This window comes from Pan paniscus, chromosome 13 (genome assembly GCF_029289425.2).
Source record: "Pan paniscus chromosome 13, NHGRI_mPanPan1-v2.0_pri, whole genome shotgun sequence".
In the NCBI taxonomy this organism is placed as follows: Eukaryota; Metazoa; Chordata; class Mammalia; order Primates; family Hominidae; genus Pan; species Pan paniscus.
Window position 1 is genome coordinate 41,376,363 of NC_073262.2, and position 15,185 is coordinate 41,391,547.

Below are 15,185 nucleotides of genomic sequence, written 5' to 3' on the forward strand. Positions count from 1 at the left end.
TTGGACCTGATGAGCTGATTCTCAAGTTGATCTGGAAGACAAAAATGAACACAAATGGCCAATAAAAATTCCAAACAGACAACATGGGAAGTCTGGCCTATAAGACATCAAAATTTACTAAAGGCTCATAATTAAAGCAGTGTGATATTGGCACAAGGACAGGAGCATAGATTAGCTTATTTTTTTTTTACTTGAGGGTCAAGGAAAAGGATTGTGCATATGTTGACTTTTGTTATGATTGGGGGCATTTCAAATCAGTGGGAGGAATACTTTAATCACAGAATCAATAAATTTTATTCTTTGAAAAATAAAGTTAAACCTATGCTTTACATAGGTTTACAAGACAAAATTATCTTCAGATGGTACCATAAGAATATTAGGAAGACATATGGAAAATGGTCTTTTAATTTAGAACGCATAAAGCATTGATGCATTTGACTGCAAATTAATTATAACATTCTATACCATAACAAAGTGAAGAGACAAGAGGTAGACTGGGGGGAAAATATTTGCAATGTCTCTTCATAAGGAGTTAATATTCAAAATGTATTCAGAGCTCAAAAAGGAAGAGGCAATAGGAGAATGAGCAAATAATTTAAGTAGGCAATCCAGAGAAAAATAGTTCAGATAACCACACATAAAACAAAGATGCCCAGCTTCACCAATAATCATGGATTATAAATTCAGACAATGAAGTCACTTATTTTACCAACAAATTTGTAAAAGCTTTATGATTGGTTCTGTTCAGCTATGATAACTCTGTGGAAAACAGGTAGTCTTACATATTCTTAAATATTTTTGGAAGGCAATTAGTCAATTTCTAACCAAATTTAAAATTTTACACTATAATTCCATCTTTTGAGATCTATGCTTTATAGAGAAACTCATACAGGCACAACAGATACATAGACTTGCTCATGGTGGGATGGTCTAGAATCAGAAAACACGAAAAACTATCTAAATTTCCACCCATAAGTTAATAAGCAATTTATTGATAATCTGTTTTATAGTACTATGAAGCTGTAAAAACTGAACTAAGCCCAGGTGTTGAATATATCAGGTGAACAAATGCAGTCACGGAACAATAGATGTCAATGCCACTTATATAGAAAGAGAAAAATCAATATATATGTATATAGGTAAACAAATAGAAAAACAGTTAAAAGCATCTCTGGGGAGAAGAGTAGAAAGAGGGAGAGTAAAAGTATACAATTTTCATATTATACTCTATATACATTTGTTATAGCTTATGTCTTTTACAAAGAAAATAAATGCATTTAATATGGTATAAATTTTTTACAAAATAAAAAAAAATTATCTCATAGATTGCCCAAGTTCTACAGCATTTCAAAGGCTGTAACTAGGAGGGTATGGGCTGTGGAAACTTTCTCACAAGAGAAAATGTGGAAGAAACTTGGGATTTTTTTCCTTCAGTAAGAGAAAAATTATATTTGCTCTAGGGAACAGAGCTATGGCCAGTGGGTGAAAATCCAAGAGACAAATTGAAACTTTCTAGGCATTCGAGACAGCCAAATGTGAAACGGGTGCTTCCGAAAGACAATGTGACCCATTTGTCACTGGAAGAGGCAAGAAGAGATGGGCAAACCCTAGTGAGGCCTGTCTTAGAAGCAGTAACCGTACTGATGGGTAGGTGAAGAGGGGGCCAGGAAGGCATCATTTAAACCTAAGATTCTAGGATTCCAAATGTCCTGAGTGAAGGGTAACATGAGAATCATGGGGCAAAACCTAAGCCACAGTTGTCTTGGATTCTGCAAAGAACTAAGTCATCATAAGAACTGGCTGGCTGTGCATAGCTTTATGAGAAAATGCTTGGAATTCCGCTATTACATGTACATAGATAAGTTCTCTGTTTTAAGTTTCAGATCCTTTGCTATTGAAGTACAACCCACAGGCCAGAAGCATCAGCTTGTTAGAAATGCAGACTCTCAGGCTCTTCTGTAGCCCTAGTATATCAGAATCTGTATTTTAACAAGATCTGCCAGTGATTCCCATGCATGCATTTGAGAAGCACTGGTCTGTCCAAATATCCATAGAACTCCTTTTATTCCTGAGCCTTCAAAGCCTGAATAAAAAGAAACAACCTACACATGGAAAAAAAAAAGGCCCAGTAATTGAAGTTTTGATTTTTATTGCTCAAAACTAGGTGAAAATTCTAAGCAGAAGAAAAGAAATGACTATATGTGTGTGTATGTACACATGTATGTATTTATGTGTATATGTATGCATCGTATAAATATATATATATGTCTGTATACACACATATATGTGTGTGTAAAACCTAACTCTACTTTCTAGCTATACATTTTAGTGGGTGGTCATTGACTAGTTTACCGTCTTTTTTTTGTTTGTTTGTTTTGTTTTTTGAGACAGGGACTTACTGTCACCCAGGCTGGAGTGCACTGGCATTATTACAGCTCATTGTAGCCTCAACCTCTCAGGCTTAAGCAGTCCTCCTGCCTCACCCTTTCAAGTAGCTGAGACTACAAGCATGTGCCACCACATCTGGCTAGTTTTTTATTTTTCCTACAGACAGGGGTCTCACTATGTTGCCCAAACTGGTCTTGAACTTCTGAGCTCAAGTGATCCTCCCACCTTGACCTCCCAAAGTGCTGGAATTACAGGTATGAACCACCGAGCCTGGCCTTGTTTTACCTTTTTGAGGGAGTTTAGCCCGCTGCCCTCTCAACAAATGAATATCAGTCTCAATTTAATTAAACATTGAGTAGAAAAAGATAAACATCTTAGAGATTTTTCTCATACATTTCATTTTGGCAGCCGTTATTACTTAGGACATCTTTAATGTCATTCTATATTTTCTGGTTCATTAAAAATTCTTCCTATTGTTTTCAGTATGTTAATTGGTTTTGAAGTTTAATCTCTTAATCTTGATTTGGCTTTTAGCATTTCACATCAGGATTATTTTGGGGGGTGGGTGGGTGGAGGGAGATTACTATACATGAAGAATGAATAACCTCTTAAAGTGAAAAAAAAGCTCCTAGGTAATTGGAAATATTCTAATTACCAGCTAGGGCCTTAGCAAAAATGTACTGGCTTCCAATTTATTGTACTGCATTCATTTCCTGAGTCATTTTGGTGTTTCACTTGTGCACAAAGACATTCAATGGAGAATAATGAATTCTGCAATGTGTGGGGACATCATAGTTAAACCTTTTGCTGGATTTTCAAAAAAACATCCCTTTTCATAAACAGTTTTCTTAACAAGTTGTGTTGTCTCTCAGCAGGCTTTGCAGAGTTTAGAGCATATTCTACCCAACTGGCCCCAGATGGAAAATACTGTCTTGAAATTGGATGGCTTTTTAAGTGTAGCTCTCCACAGCCTGCTCAAAGAAAAAAAAAAAGTAAGCTTGAACAGAATGCATTTAGTAGCATGGTCTATAATTCCCCCAGCATCCCACATATTTGGATGTTTTTGCTTTTGGCAGTGGAATTTTTCTAATTTAATTAACTCATTAATGTTAGCAGATGACACAGTGTGAAAATTCTTTTCCCTAGCCACTTATCTAAATATTCTTCCAATCCACTGGGGTTATGTGTACACTTTATTTATTTATTTATAAAATGTATTTATCTGTTTTATTTCTATACCGACCTTCCCTTTAAGAGTTCACAAGCAACATGTAGACATTTTATGTAATGTATTATAAATCTTTCTTAAGGCAATAAATGGAGAAGAGTCAGAGGAAAGAAAGAAAGAGTGGTGGTGCAGGGGGAGATCTTTACAAAGGAAGAGTGGGAGAGAAAGAACAGATGGTTTGAGAAGAGCAGCCAGAGCTAAAATGCTTACCCTGGTCTAAGCCCATGCAATTCTGTTTCTTCATTCTTAGTTCGTACATTGAAGATGTAGCAATAGTTTGTGTCTGGAAATCAGCTGGCAACACCAGGAATGACAATAAAGGCAAGTCCTCCAGGGTTAGCTCAATAAAAAGTGAATCCTCCCTGCTCAAATCATGTACTCGTTCATTTGTTCATTCACATGTTTATTTTACCTTGCATTTTACTAATCAATATATAAATCTCCCTCTCTTAGATTTTAGGTCTCCTTGAAATTTGAGGACATGTATTCCCTCCCTCCCTCCCTCCCTCCTTCCCTCCCTCCTTTCCTTCCTTCCTTCCTTCCTTCCTTCCTTCCTTCCTTCCTTCCTTCCTTCCTCATTCCCTTTCTCTGTTCCTCCCTTCTTCTTTTGTTTTTCTTTCAATCTTCAGGGCCTAACACAGGGCCTGGGACAAAATAGGTATAGAATATATATTACTTAATTTTGAATGAATGGAACTCTTTTGAGTGATTATACCAACAGAGTATCTACTCCAGTATTTTAAAACAGGAATCATTTTAATCCCCAGAGTTACCTTGTTAAGGGGATTGTTATTATCTTAATTTTATCAGTGAGGAAACTAGAGCAAAGAAATGTGAAATAAGTTGCTCAAGGTCACAGAACTTGTAAGTGGCAGTTGGAGAATGTGAACTCAGGCCTGTCCAGGATGCTGCTACCCAAGATGATGGTGACATGGGACAGCTGGCTTGATGAAGCCTCAAGAAGTGATGAGGAAACTTCTTTGTGTCCCCACTGAGAGTGAGACATAATCCCCAGTTTCTGCAGCAAATGAATAAATATTGATATTAGAAGGGTTGACGCTGAATTGTATACTTAAAAGGGTGGATTATATGATATACGAATTATATCTCAATAATTTGTTTTAATAGTGAGAGAAATTACTGAATATTGGAAGTTTTCTCTGACCTCTCTTCTCTGACCTCTCTTCCTAAGAAACTTAGTTCAGATTCATAGCAATTTTTTTACTGCTCCAGTTCATTGAGCTGCATGTTGAAAAATAGACAAAATTTCCAGACCCAGACTTTGTGCAGCTCCCTGAGTTCTCTGTGTTGGCCATAGCCATTTATCTGAGGAGGGGCCCATGGGAAAGTGATTCTTAGGGGCCTGTCTGGCATTGAAACCATCAACCGGAAGCTACTGAATATTATTAGTGAGACGTTTAGTGAGCATGAATGTAGGAAACAATTTTTTAAAACCAATTTTCAACATCATACAGAATTTTCCTCCACTTGAAAGAAAAGGGTTGTTGTCATGTCTCTCTGAGACTATTTCCAGCCACTAATTTATCTGGCAAGGATGAATACCACATTTGGGAAATTTGTTAGCATTTAATCTTCTAAATCAGTTTCAGGGGGCTGGTAGGATTTTAAAAAAATTTTATGGTTGAAAATTACATCATTTGGCATGTTTTTATACTCATATTCAAAATGGACACAATACTTTTCTGTGTGGGGGTGGTTTTGTTGTCAGAGTGCATGTGAATATACACACACATGCACACATAGACTCATATACTCATGCGCATGTACACACATGCTCATACACACATGAACACACATGCACAGATGCAGACTCAACACATACACACATACACATAAGCATGCACAAACACACCCTTACCCATTTATACCACAAATAGCTGTATCAATAGGAGAAAGTTATTGAGCTGATATATCTTCCAAAATGAGACTGCTGTATGTACGTGTTTAAAGCATACAGAAAGCCAGTGCTTTCCTTTCTATGGACTTAATAAATCAGAATAAAAATATTTCAATACAAAGAGGACTGGAGTTTCAAACATTCTATTTGGTAGCACTTTGAAAAGAGAGCTAGCTAGGTGCACATGGAGAGCAGTGGGAAGAAAGGAGGTCATGGGTTTGGGGGCATCTGAGTCATGGTTTTCTGCAACATTGGGCTTGCCATTTGAAGTTCTTTCCCTGAAACTCTACGTGAAGACCTCACTCTGAGGTTTTATGATATATGTACATTAACTTGGAATCTAGATTTAATATTTCTACCTTTAGTCAACAATGTTTTCTGAATGAAAAGAAGGATCAGCTTAAGCAGCTTAATTTTGAATGATGAGCCTGAGAGTGGAGATACGGATAAAGGTATTTATCCAAATTGTTTGTATCTAACATTTCTTTTCTTTGGGGTCAGGGTTTGCAGATTAAAAATTGTTGGGTATGGTGGCTAAGGAAAGGTAGTTGCTGCTACCAACAATCATGTGTCCCTCAGCCTTTGAGAAAAGGACGGAGATCAAGAAAAGACTGACATCTTCACCTTCCTAAACTGGTGTTCCATTGACTGCACCTTGGAAATATTGAAGAATCTTAAGATAATAATGTTTGGTTCCCACCCCCAGAGATCTTGATTTATTCCATCTAAGGATGGGCCTTAATGACTCCCCAGGTGACTCCATCTAACATGCGGCAAAGCTTGACAGCCACTGCTCTTAACTGATGGTTGCCAACCCTGGCTGTTTTTACTCTGATCCCTGCAGCCTATACCCCAGAGATTCAAGTGATCTGGTGGGACCTAGGCATTGATATGTTTTTTAACAGTTCCCCAGGTTATTCTAAGGTACAACCAGGGTGAAAACCCATGGAGCTGCCTTGTCAACGACAGGAAACTTACTGTGTTTATTATTTGTCCTTGATGTGCTCTACTCTGCAGTTATTCTTTGCATGCCTACCGTATGGGAGCTGGTGCGTTGGATGCTGCAGGGAATATAACAATGAATTTGACACAGTCTCTGTTCTCGGGATGTTTATGAGGCTGCAAAAAATTATATTTCGCATTGTTTGTTGCTTAATGAAGCTGACCGGAAAACATCTTGAATTTAGATGTGGAAAAGCTTGCTGGGGCATTATCTCATTGAAACCTCACAATGACCTGGTGAGAAAAGCATAAAAAATGTAAACTCGGAGAAGTTAGGAATCTACTCAAATTTACATGGCAAAGAAAGCTAGGAACCAAATCTTCTAATGCCTAAGCAAGAGAGCCCTTTTGGCATTACTATTTTTCTGCATTTCTTCTGGCAATACCATTAATATATGAAAGCAGGGATGGGAAGTGGCAGAATCAGAAAGGCAGAAATTGAGATGGAGAAAGTGGTGTCTAGATCAGGTGTGTGTGTCTGAGTGAGTGAGTATGTGTGTGTGTGTGTGTGTGTGACTGTGTGTATGTGAGGGGATATGCCTTTGAGATTTTATTCAATGATGCGGTTTTGTTACTCTCTTGAAAATTATACAGCCTGTTAACGAAGTATATCAGAAAATAGAATTTACTGACATCTTTAGAAAGATTAAAAATCTGTCTAGCATGAAAAGGCCATTACTAACTGTGAGAAAAAATTGAAAAAAAAAAGAGTTATTAAGGCCAACTTAGATTTCTACAGATACTGAGTAGAAGTAGTTTCACTAGCTAGAGATGGGTATATGTGAGGGGGAAGGGAAGATTAGTATCAATAACTATCAGTCAATAAAAGGATGCTTAATTTCCTGTCTTCTTTCAACTCCATGACCGTTTTCTTCCCCACGGAGGGAAGGAGAGGCCTCCAACCCATTGCTCTGAGGAATATATGTATTCTTTTATAACCAGAGATGTTGGAAGACATAGAAAAGACATTAACGCTACTCGGTTATGGCTCTTTGTAGGTGCAGGTAAATAGATTTTAGGTTGATGATATTTCAAAATCATGACAAAATGTTTTCTTTGAGGCTTGGGTGTATCCGAATATGCTTGGCTAAAAAGCAGCCTCACTCTTGTAAATGTGTCTAGTATTACTTTGCTAAACAAAATTGTATTTTTGCCCTGCTCTTTATATGTTCACAAAGACAGCTGTGAACATTCATTCATTTATTTATGCAAACAACAAGTGTTCTTCATGTGCTATGCATTAGGTGTTATACTACCTAGGGGAACACAGAACATAAAATGCTCTCTCTGTCCTCTAGAGGCTTAGTATTTATTAGAAAATAATTCCAGACTATTATTTCAGAAGACTGACAATAACAAATCCAGGTATTTCCCAAGGAAGGCTTGCTGCCTTTCCAAAGGCATCTCCATGGGGTGTACATCAAACATTGTCAAGCATAGAAAAAGGAAATTACTGTAGATGTTTCAAGCAAAGAGGGATTTAATGCAAGGAATTTTTATGATGGTGTTGAAAGGGCTGGAGGAGCCAGAGGGATAAGGTGGTGGTACCCACAGACTGGGGCATTGCTGATGCCCTTTCTTAGCTGACCTATTGGAGGAATCACAGAAGTTGCTGGAGCCTGCAGTCACCTGCTGTTGATGCTGTTCTGCTAGAGCTGGAAGCAGAATGGCTTCTTCTTTCCCATTGCCTTCTAATCTCCTCTCACTGCCTCCCATTAGCAGAATTCAACATTAACACACTGACCAAGAAGTCTTGATCATGTTTGCATCTGTACATGCACAATACAGAGAAGAGTACAGCAGAGCAAGGTGAGGTGGGAAGGGGGCAGTAAGATCCAACAGTCACATAACAAGCAGAGAGGTGTGGAGTCTGGAGGTAGCCACCATAAGCCCCACTACTCGGAGGTTTCCCTTAGTTTTTTAGACTTAGGAATTTGATTAATAGAACACTCAGATGTGATTTGAAACCTGACTGAAAATAACTTATGGACTGAACCATGTCTCCTGCAAATTTCATATGTTGAACCCCTAACTCCCAATGTGACTGTATTTGGAGATAGGGCATTTAAGGAGGTAATTAAGGTTAAATTAGGTCATAAGTGTGGGGCTCTAACGTGCTACAACTGGTGTCCTTAGAGGAAGAGACATGGGGATGTGCACACACAAAGCAAAGGCCATGTGAGGACACAGTGAGAAGATGTCCATCTGCAAGACAAGCAGAGAGGCCTCACCAGAAACCAACTCTGCTAGCACTTGATCTTGTACTTGTAGCCTCCAGAACTATGAGAAAATAAACGTCTGTTGTGTAATCCGCTCAGTCTGTGTTATTCTGTTATGATAGCCCAAGCTGACTAATATGCTAACCAAATAGGTAAATAATAAATATAAAGAGTAAGATGTCAAACTGTCATTTTTAGTTTGCACTAGAAATGTAGTTTTTCAAAAGATTGTCTACTGATATTTGCTGGTCAGCACATTCTTCTTCTATAAGTGATACTGCATAGGAATTAAATAAAACTGGAAGGTTACTTGATGACACTAGTCTCTGAATTAGTTGAGTTAGATGGATGGTACAAATGGCCCAGGTAATCCCAGGCATCTTTAGGATATGATATACTCATTTCCCCCCTGGATCTGCAGTCTCTGCTGGATGTATGTAGTCTTTTCCCAATAGTGCGATCAATGGAATGTTTCAGCCTTTCTGATATTTTCATTGTTAATCAGGTTCCTTTTCATATTGCTGCATCCTGGTTGCCATTTTGTTTCTTTTAGATAGTCTTCCTTTAATCCACTTGGATAAATTTACTCTGAACCTTTCCATGATTGTTTTATGGTCTAACTCACAAATTTTCACCTTCTTGGAGTGGGGCCAGTACATGTAGTTAGGCTGGGAATTGGCTAGGATACACTGCTCTAATTGTACCGCTTGTTGCCATTGTCAGCCCTGATTGGACTGTACCTTTATGATTGGCCAACCCTTAAGCCATATTGTTGCTAAATCATTTGAATATTATATCTGCCTATATTATTGGTACCATTAATATGAAAAGAAATGGACCAAATCCATTTGGAAAGCTGTTAAATCAGCTTTCCACATAGGCAGATTGGACTATTTGAGAACTATCAAAAGGATCCCCATTTCCCAAAATGACAGCCTCATCTGCCTGTGAAGGAGCATAAAGTTCAGTAGCTAGAGTTGCTTTTAATGAGTTTAATCATATTTGCCAGAAGGGATGATCAATATATCTAATATTTAAGTCTTACCTACATGTATCTGTCCCCAGCCTAACTATTTCAATGGCTTGTCTCATTAATCATCAGAAAACCCTAATATGAAGAAGATCCTATTATCAATGCTGTCATATAGAGTAAGCAATGGAAGCTTAAGTAGGTTAAATAATTTGTTGAATGTTACCTGCTAGTAGGGAGTAAGGTAGGGAATTTAAAACCTAAGATTAACCTTTGTGTTTAGCATAAGAGCTGAGAGAGATACATTAGCTTACAAGCCTCTGTAGTTTTTGCCTATAACTCAGGACTTTTTTCACACATTCTCTTCCTGGCTATTTTCTTCCTAAGAAATGGGTCCTCTCTCTCTTTTTATTTTTATTTTTATATTTTGAGATGGAGTCTCGCTCTGTAGCCAGCCAGGCTGGAGTGCAGTGGCGCAATCTTGGCTCACCGCAACCTCCGCCTCCTAGGTTCAAGCAATTCTCCTGCCTCAGCCTCCTGAGTAGCTGGGACTACAGGTGCTCACCACCATGCCCAGCTAATTTTTTTTTAATTTTTAGTAGAGATGGGGTTTCACCATGTTGGCCAGGATGGTCTCGATCTCTTGACTTCGTGATCCGCCTGCCTCAGTCTCCCAAACTGCTGGGATGACAGGTGTGAGCCACCGTGCCCGGCCGCTTGGCACTTTGGCACCACCTGCTGGAGGTTATTTCCTTCATACTGTACCTACCACAGTTTAGAGCTGTTTGTTTGCTTGTTTTCTATATGCCTCACTAAAATATGAGTTCCACAAAGGCGGGGACTTTGTTTTTCTTGTACATGACTGTGTCACTAACATGTAAGGATTGTTTTCCATACAGTATTCCTAGGGTATTCCTACTGTCTTCTGTACAGTAGGCACTCAATGCATATGTGCTAAAGGCCAAAGCACAATCTATTATGAGCTATCAAACTCCCATGCTCTTTGGGATCAAGACTTAGGAGGGTGTGTTTTTGGTGGAGAGGGAAATATGAGGGTCAGAGTAGTCTCTAGCTGGTTCATCACTGCAGAGGGTGTTCTGAACTACCAGTGTTTACAGTCACTGAGACTGGGGGAGAGGGAGAATGCTACAAAGTAGGCAGGAACAGCTGAAAGTAGAAAAGGCAGCCTCCCAAACAAATTTCAGTTGACTAGTGGTCATGCCTATAGCAGTATACAGAACTAACTTCTTTTCTGAAAAATACTGCCTAGAATTTTAGAAAATGATATTGAAAACTTTGGATTTTATCCTAAATTCTGATTGAACTCTTAAGAGTTTCTGAGTGGACCAGTGATGTATTAAAAATTAGTGTTCTTGAAAGTAAGAGATAAAATGACTAAAATGGAGGAGGAAGCCTAAGCTGGAACATGAGCCCATCAGTTTCTCATGATTGACTATAGTTTGGGCATTCCCCATCTCAGGCACCACTGTCTCAACCCTCTTGATGAGGAAAACCAAGAGAGACAGCCCACATCCTGTGGGCCATGAAATCCTGCCTGTTTGATCCATGTCAGGCTTGGAGCAATTGAGAGTTGTGGAACATATTTCTTTCCAATTATATTAAAAAATTAATTGGTATAGCATTGTATTTCATCTCTTCTGCATCAGCAGTACAATGGCTATGTTTATTTACAAGGATTATGAGCAATTTCTATATCTCAAAGCACCTTCTGAATCATCAAGGATATATTGAATTATATTGACTCATATTTCAGGTTAACTGTTTTTAAATGTAATCTGTGGGTAATTATAACTTACATATGAGTTGTAATTTATGGCATCCAAATCATATTCCCATACATCATTTGATTGCTATCATCATGTTTTGTAGTTGAGAGAAATGAGTTTCTGAGAGGTTAAATGACTTGTCCAAGGTCACTTGGCTAGTGGATAAGAAATCCTGGACTGGGCCAGGCGCGGTGGCTCACGCCTGTAATCCCAGTACTTTGGGAGGCCGAGGCAGGCAGATCATGAGCTCAGGAGATCGAGACCATCCTGGCTAACGCGGTGAAACCCTGTCTCTACTAAAAATGCAAAAAATCAGCCTGGCATGGTGGCGGGTGCCTGTAGTCCCAGCTACTCGGGAGGCTGAGGCAGGAGAATGGCGTGAACCAGGGAGGCGGAGCTTGCAGTGAGCTCAGATCGCGCCACTGTACTCCAGCCTGGGTGACAGAGCGAGATTCCATCCCAAAAAAAAAAAAAAAATCCTCGACTGTAACCCATTTCTTTTATTTCAAGCCTTTTACATCTTTGTGAAAATTGGAAGCTAGCACTTAACATATATGATGAATCCTTATTAACCAGAATACTTAATCATTCTAGAAAAAGCAATCTCAGTGGAGTTCAGGGATGAACTATATCTAATATGGTAAAAATACAGTGGGTTCTATAAATACTCATTGACAGTAATGACATCACCCACCATTCATTTTGAATCAATCTATCCCCAAAGGAATGTATCTTACAATGTTCCTCAAATATTTTTAAATTACATATTTTTTAAATTAAACAATGTTCATGTTTCAGTTTCCCTTCATTGGGCCTTGAGCTCAATAACTCTTGGTTATAGAGCGTGGTTTTGTCGGTTTGATCTCATGGAATTTGCAGACAGCATCTATGTGCACAGTAACAGAATGATTCTGGCTGATAGAGAGAGGACGGGTGTGGAGCAAGTGTGGCATGAAACGGACTGTTTGCTTTTTTCTACAGTCTGCTGATTCAACCTGCAAACCCATTCCCCAACTCCATTAGCAAAACCTATAAAAACACAGGGGCCGCCATAAAGACAACTCTGACATTTGTAACACGGAGTGGTCTTTTGAGTAGAGAGAGCCTAGTTCTATACTTATTATTTGGGACTGGGTATTTTTTGACTTCAATGCTTGTTTCTGGTTAGAGAGTTAAAAACAAAGGTCTAAACACTGTGTACTTGGATAGTAAAACACATGTTCACTCTTTTCAGTGACCCTGGAAACAGACGGGGGATTCTTATAAGTCACAAAAGAAAATAAATAACTTCATCCATGGAGGGAAAGAGACAGCTCGAGAAAAGGGACTTTGGAAAAAGGCTGTCTCTAGACAGCAGTCTTGTGGTAAGTACTAAATATTCATTTACCACTCTATATGTTTTGGCTTTGAATGCGTTATTCTTTGACTGTTATTTCCTGAACGCTGTGCTTTTGAAACCTCTCTTCCAGTTACACCATTAGCAACATCCCTTGAGATTTTGTTTCATTTATTTTTTACAAACTCAAAAGCCAGCAAATTATTGGAATGTTTGTATAGTGTCTTAATAGGCAAATGTCATAATCTGTCAACATTATATATAATTATATTAATTACAACTGATGTAGACTTCAGCCTATACAAAAACACTACTGTATAGCTGATGCCAAATGCTAAGCCTACGTATAGTTGTTCCATCCCCCATTTATCTTAACCTTGGGGGTAAGTTGAACAAGAATTCAATACAGGTTCAAATATTGAAGAGCAGAGGAAGTCTTGGAGACCTTCTTAGGTATGTGCATTAGTTCAGTTGTCTGTAAACTAACTTTCTGAGAGTTTTAATGCTGATGAACATTATTCTTAACAACCTGGTTGGGTTTGCTATCAGGTGTGAGAATCTGCTTAGTCCAGTGAAACAGACTAATTCACTTTAGACTAAGTCTGATGGTTGGCCATTCTTCTGCAGTCTCTGGGCCAACATGTGTGGGTCACCTTTTCCGTTACGCAATGCGTGTGAACAGAGCAAGGAATCAAATCAAGCAAACTTGAAATAGAAAGCAAACTTTCAGAAATAGAGATATAGCTTGGTTCCTTGTGCACATTTTATAGGGATGTGCTTTATTCACTTGTATATGCTCAGCACCTGTCCTGGAGTCTAGCAGAGTGGGGGTTCAATGAACTATTTGTTGGTTTGATTTATCCATTATACCTTTCAAACTTTGCAGCTGTAGGTCTTGCTCTGTCACGGACAGATTAGTTATTTACCTCTTAGCGGCTGAGGCTCTGCCTCACAAATTATTCATAGATGTGAGTTTCTGGGACTTGAGAAGAAGATTGTGTTAAGCATTTATGTCAAGTTCTTCTCTCCTTAGTCAGAATCAATGTCTGTGTCTATTTGGTCTGTGCATTGACCAGCATACCTTTAGAGGCCAACTTTGGTGTATTTTAGGTTCTCCTCTCCGTAGATCTGACCTCATCTCACCTCCTACGTCTTGCTAACTCCAGGTTGAACGTAGTGACATTGGTGTGTGAGTGTGTCTGGGTGTCTGTGTGTGTGTCTCTGTGTGTATATGTATGTGTATTCCCTTTTCAACTTCTGGGGAAACCTGGGATAAAGAGAGAATTTCTCAGCCTCTCCTTTGCAGAAGAAAAACACTTTTTACATATCAGCATGCCAATAGGGTCTGTCTTAGGCCTAGGCTAAGGACAGAGACAGCCGTAGGGTATGATGTGAGCAGCTCAAGAAAGATTCTCTTAACCCAGAAATATCATCGGTATTGGTTGGTCCCCAAAGCCGTAGATTTCTGCCTCAGATCTCAAGTTTTATGCAAATACCCTATAAAGTTAAACATAATAAGCTATTGTCTTTCAATAATTCATAGTAGCACTCATTAATAAATGGCCTTGGATCACTGCCAAATGTCAACCCGATGAGCAGAATTTTGTTGTGGGAATTGGTAAAACAGAAGAATGCAGAGCCCAGATAGCTGGGAAGGCAGGGATAGGGCAGGACAAGACAGGGCAGGGGGACGTGAGTAACCCCCAATGGGGATCGTAGGTACTTGCAGATCGGAAAAAGGGAAACAGTGTCAATGCTCATATTTAAATTTTACCTAAAGATAGCTTGAAAATGGGCATAAGTAAAATCCTGTCACATTACCAGTCTAGCTGAAAACCCTAAATTGAGCTTGCATTCTTTCTGGCATATGGCTGTACCCTGAAACTTGTTGAGGGCTGCAAATATGTTTCTTGACTTGCTGGCATAGAAGAACGCTGTGAAAATGAGAACTTGTTTGGCACCACCTGAGAAACTTAATCCTGTTAAGTCTCCCTGTATCATGCTTAGGAGAGCTTTTACACTAGTGAAATCTTTTCCTTGTTTCCTAGAGGCAGACTGTGTTACATCTGCATGCCCAGATTGGGAAAATTCTGAAAAAGGATGTCCTTTCCTATCACAGTGTGTAGGGGGGTGCTTAAATGCTTTTCAAGATTATAGCACTTAGGCCAAGTTACTACAATTTTGCCCCCGGTTATAGTATTATGTTCTCTTCTTCAAATAAGATGCTACTTCTGGGAGAATAGCAGCTAGAGTATTCTTTTTGAGTTGATTCTTTGGGAATGGGAACCATTGAAAGCACCTTGAATGAATTCCAAGTATCAGAAAGAAAGCTAGACC

General features: G+C 38.9%; 1 protein-coding gene across 2 annotated transcripts in view; it reads left to right on the forward strand.

The window, feature by feature from the left end:
- The window catches only part of NCKAP5 (NCK associated protein 5), a 1,001,373-nt gene that overhangs the window by 138,284 nt on the left and 847,904 nt on the right, over positions 1-15,185 (forward strand). For both annotated transcript variants that reach the window (XM_055108553.2, XM_055108550.2), the window contains exon 2: positions 12,747-12,876. In XM_055108553.2, coding sequence (XP_054964528.1) covers positions 12,808-12,876 — 69 coding nt within the window. In that variant the 5' untranslated portion in view covers positions 12,747-12,807. The remainder of the gene's footprint in view (positions 1-12,746; positions 12,877-15,185) is intronic.